Consider the following 3,218-nt stretch of genomic DNA (forward strand, 5'->3'; position numbering starts at 1 on the left):
CGACAGGCAGATTAAAAATAAAATGCATTAAAAACCCTTTGCACAATTTATAACGTTATGCAAAATATATTGCCTTTTTTATTTCACTATTATATGGATTCGGATGTTAATTTAATTATTTTGAGGCCTAATCAGCACAAGGTCACCTTAGCGATCCTGTGTTCTCTGTGTAATGGATGTGAAGAACTGTTCAATAACGTTTAAATAGTTTAATAACATAATTATTTCCTTGTGGTTTGCATAAAAGGATTTTGAAGATAATAGAGTCACATGTGACATAAACACAGTGATTCAGCTTCCTTCCAGCTGACCAAATCTGTTATAGTGAAGTTTAATTACCGTAAATTCCAGACTATATGCCGCTACTTTTTTCCCCTGTTTGAACACTGCGGCCTAGAATACAGTGCGGCTAATACATGTTTTTTTATATGGCGCCATGTGAAAACATCCAGCATCACCGGTGGGTTTCGGAAGGCTGGGCTGCTGCGGGATGAAGAGGAGCGCGAGTGCTCAGGTGAGAGCGACAGCATCCTGAAGCTGTTCCATTCAGACAGCGAGGAAGAGGACTTTGAGGGTTTTAGTGCGCAGGAGGAAGAAGAAAGTGATGGATGACTTTTCCTGGTCGGCTGCAATGTTCTGTGCATTGTTAAAAGTATCGGTATATGCAGCATTATTTGCGTGTTACTGACACATACGTATATTTAAATGTGTTACAGGTAGTAAAAAAAAAAAAGCATTCATAATACTTACAGTATTTGTTTGTTTCATCATACGGATTAAATCAAATGTTAAAAAAATGCTCACATGTAATATCTTCATTTTTAAATATCTCATACGACGTGGGAAACCTGCGGCTTAAAATCCGGTGCGGCTTATAAAAGTACAAAATAGATTTTCTCGTAATCAGGTGCGCTCTATAGTCTGGAATTTACGGTAATATTCACCTGAGAACTGATCTCTGTGTAACAGACCCTGGTTCCACTGAAGTGTATATGGCAATAAATTAGTGAATCTCAATCTATTTTTTAATTCTTATTTACTGTATCTTAAATAGGCCTTTAGGTTCATAGGTCTTTTTATCCAGAAAACTATATAGCAGGTCTGTGCATTTAGAGGCACAGATTCTTCTCATCGCTCACTATCCAGAGGCAGTTCTTTAAATGATTTTTAATGACCCACAGAAACCCTGCTTATGGACAGAGGACATCGAGGGCCAGAATGTTCACATTTTGGACAAAGAAGACAGGTGGTTTGAGAGGGGCGTGAAGGAAGCCATCTATGTTAAGAGAGAAAAACCAACCTTAAACAGAGGGGGTGGAGTCAGATTTCAGCTTCTAAACACCTAAAATGCAGCGATAGAGTTGATCCCTTCCCATTTTCCCCTTTACAGGGAAATAGAAGCTTATTCAGCCAGGCCAACTATTCCCTTTAACGACCCCCCTTTCAGAGACATAGACAGGTATGGGGCATTGCAGGCTAACAAAAGAAGCCAAACGACCACCATTCCAAAGGGGTGGACCCGTTCATCCGTTTCTATTTGCATGTTTTCTAAACTAAAACCAAGCTTTGTTGGGCTGCTGGATAAAACCTGGAACTCAACACTATTTCTGACATTTAAAATTAAAAAAACTTCTTTGATGGGAAGAGAAAAGTTTTCAAACTTATCCAGTGGATTGTTGTTTTTAACTTTTTTGGAATGCAGGTACCTGCTGCGCAGTGATGCCGTTAGCGATGGCCTGCTGAACGGACTCTCTGGTTAGCTGAGCGACCACCACATTGGGAAAGCGATAGAGCATCTCACTGAACAGAGCCACCAGGGCGATCTGAAGCTCAGAGTCTGAAAGCAAACAGACAGAATCCAGTCAGCAGGAGGGAAATATTTACATTCATGCAAACATTCCCAACAATCATCCACACAGATGGAGCAAAGTTTCCTATCTAAGGGAAACCAGCAGCTCTTTTTATTTTTCAACCATCGTTTTACTAAAAGCCACATCATTAACCCTCCATAACTCCATCATTTATGTTCTTATTAAATCAATTTTACTTATATGTCATTGTTTTATGTCTTAGTTCCTGTCACATCAGATTTCCTTCCCTTTCAGGTATTTCTTATCAAATTCTGATCAGCTATTTTTATCTAACCTTTGGAGCTTTTTTCCTTAAATTAGCTGGTTTCTGCTTTAAGTTTCTGGTTTAAGATCCAGTCACTATGATGGGTTTCAAACTTGTAAAATGGATCCAAATAAACCGATAATACTGGACTCCGCCCAGTATTGATCATCTTTTTCATTGATTCATATCTTAAATAAACACAGGCTGATTTTTTTATATTGAATGGAAAAAGTTTGTATTTTTGTAGAGTTTTCTTACCTACTGCTTTAAGTAGGTTTAATTTGTTCTATTTAACAGTTTGATCAGCATCACTTTAGGAAACAGATTCAGTTATTTCAAAATAAAGGATGATTAATTTGATAATTGATTAATCCCGATCAGCCCTACCGTTTGTCATGCAGACGACTTAAACAAACTTAATTTTCATTTTGTATAAATAGAGTGTTTACAAACTTAAATTAAATTTAAACTTACATTTCCTTGCATACAGCTTACAACAGTGTAATGATACTGCAGTTGGCATAAAATAACATAATATAAAGTACAGCCGTGATCAGAATGTAACAATATAGGAGAAAAAATAATGCTGCAAAAAGGCATTCATTTGAAAAAAGTTCAGCAAAATAATATGCTGCAAAATGCCGAAGAAAGTTGAGTTGTGTTCAATTTAAAAGGATTATAAAAGCTGGTGGTGCAAAATAATGATGCAAGTGAAATACAGAGTCCAGTTCAGTCTGTGGATCAGCCCTGAAGACATTCTGCTCATTTCTCAGTCTTAGACAGTTTAACCTGAACTAACTCTTCATCAGAATCTTTAAATGTAAACTAGGATTATTCTCAAGGCTCAGTTCCTAAACGTTTCACGGAGTCTATGATGCTTTAAGGCGCCGCCATTTAAAGATATCAGAACACTAATGATGATGTCTCCCTTTCTGACTCCAGGCCAATTTTTCTGATATTTAGTCATGGAAGGAACCAAACACTCTGCACCCATCCAGGACTAAATGGTCGTCTGGTTAATAACATAATTCAATTCTATTCAGTATATTTCTATAGAAGCAATTCACAACATGTCATCTCAAGGCACTTTCCAGATCACCAGA

General features: G+C 37.4%; 1 protein-coding gene across 2 annotated transcripts in view; it reads right to left on the bottom strand.

Annotated features, from left to right (window-relative positions):
* Positions 1 to 3,218, bottom strand: part of gtf2h4 (general transcription factor IIH subunit 4) — a 23,555-nt gene that overhangs the window by 4,419 nt on the left and 15,918 nt on the right. For both annotated transcript variants that reach the window (XM_015403679.1, XM_015403680.1), the window contains exon 10: positions 1,707 to 1,837. In XM_015403679.1, the coding sequence (XP_015259165.1) occupies positions 1,707 to 1,837 (131 nt within the window). The remainder of the gene's footprint in view (positions 1 to 1,706; positions 1,838 to 3,218) is intronic.

This window comes from Cyprinodon variegatus, unplaced genomic scaffold (assembly GCF_000732505.1).
Source record: "Cyprinodon variegatus isolate N-32 unplaced genomic scaffold, C_variegatus-1.0 Scaffold1541, whole genome shotgun sequence".
Taxonomy (NCBI): domain Eukaryota; kingdom Metazoa; phylum Chordata; class Actinopteri; order Cyprinodontiformes; family Cyprinodontidae; genus Cyprinodon; species Cyprinodon variegatus.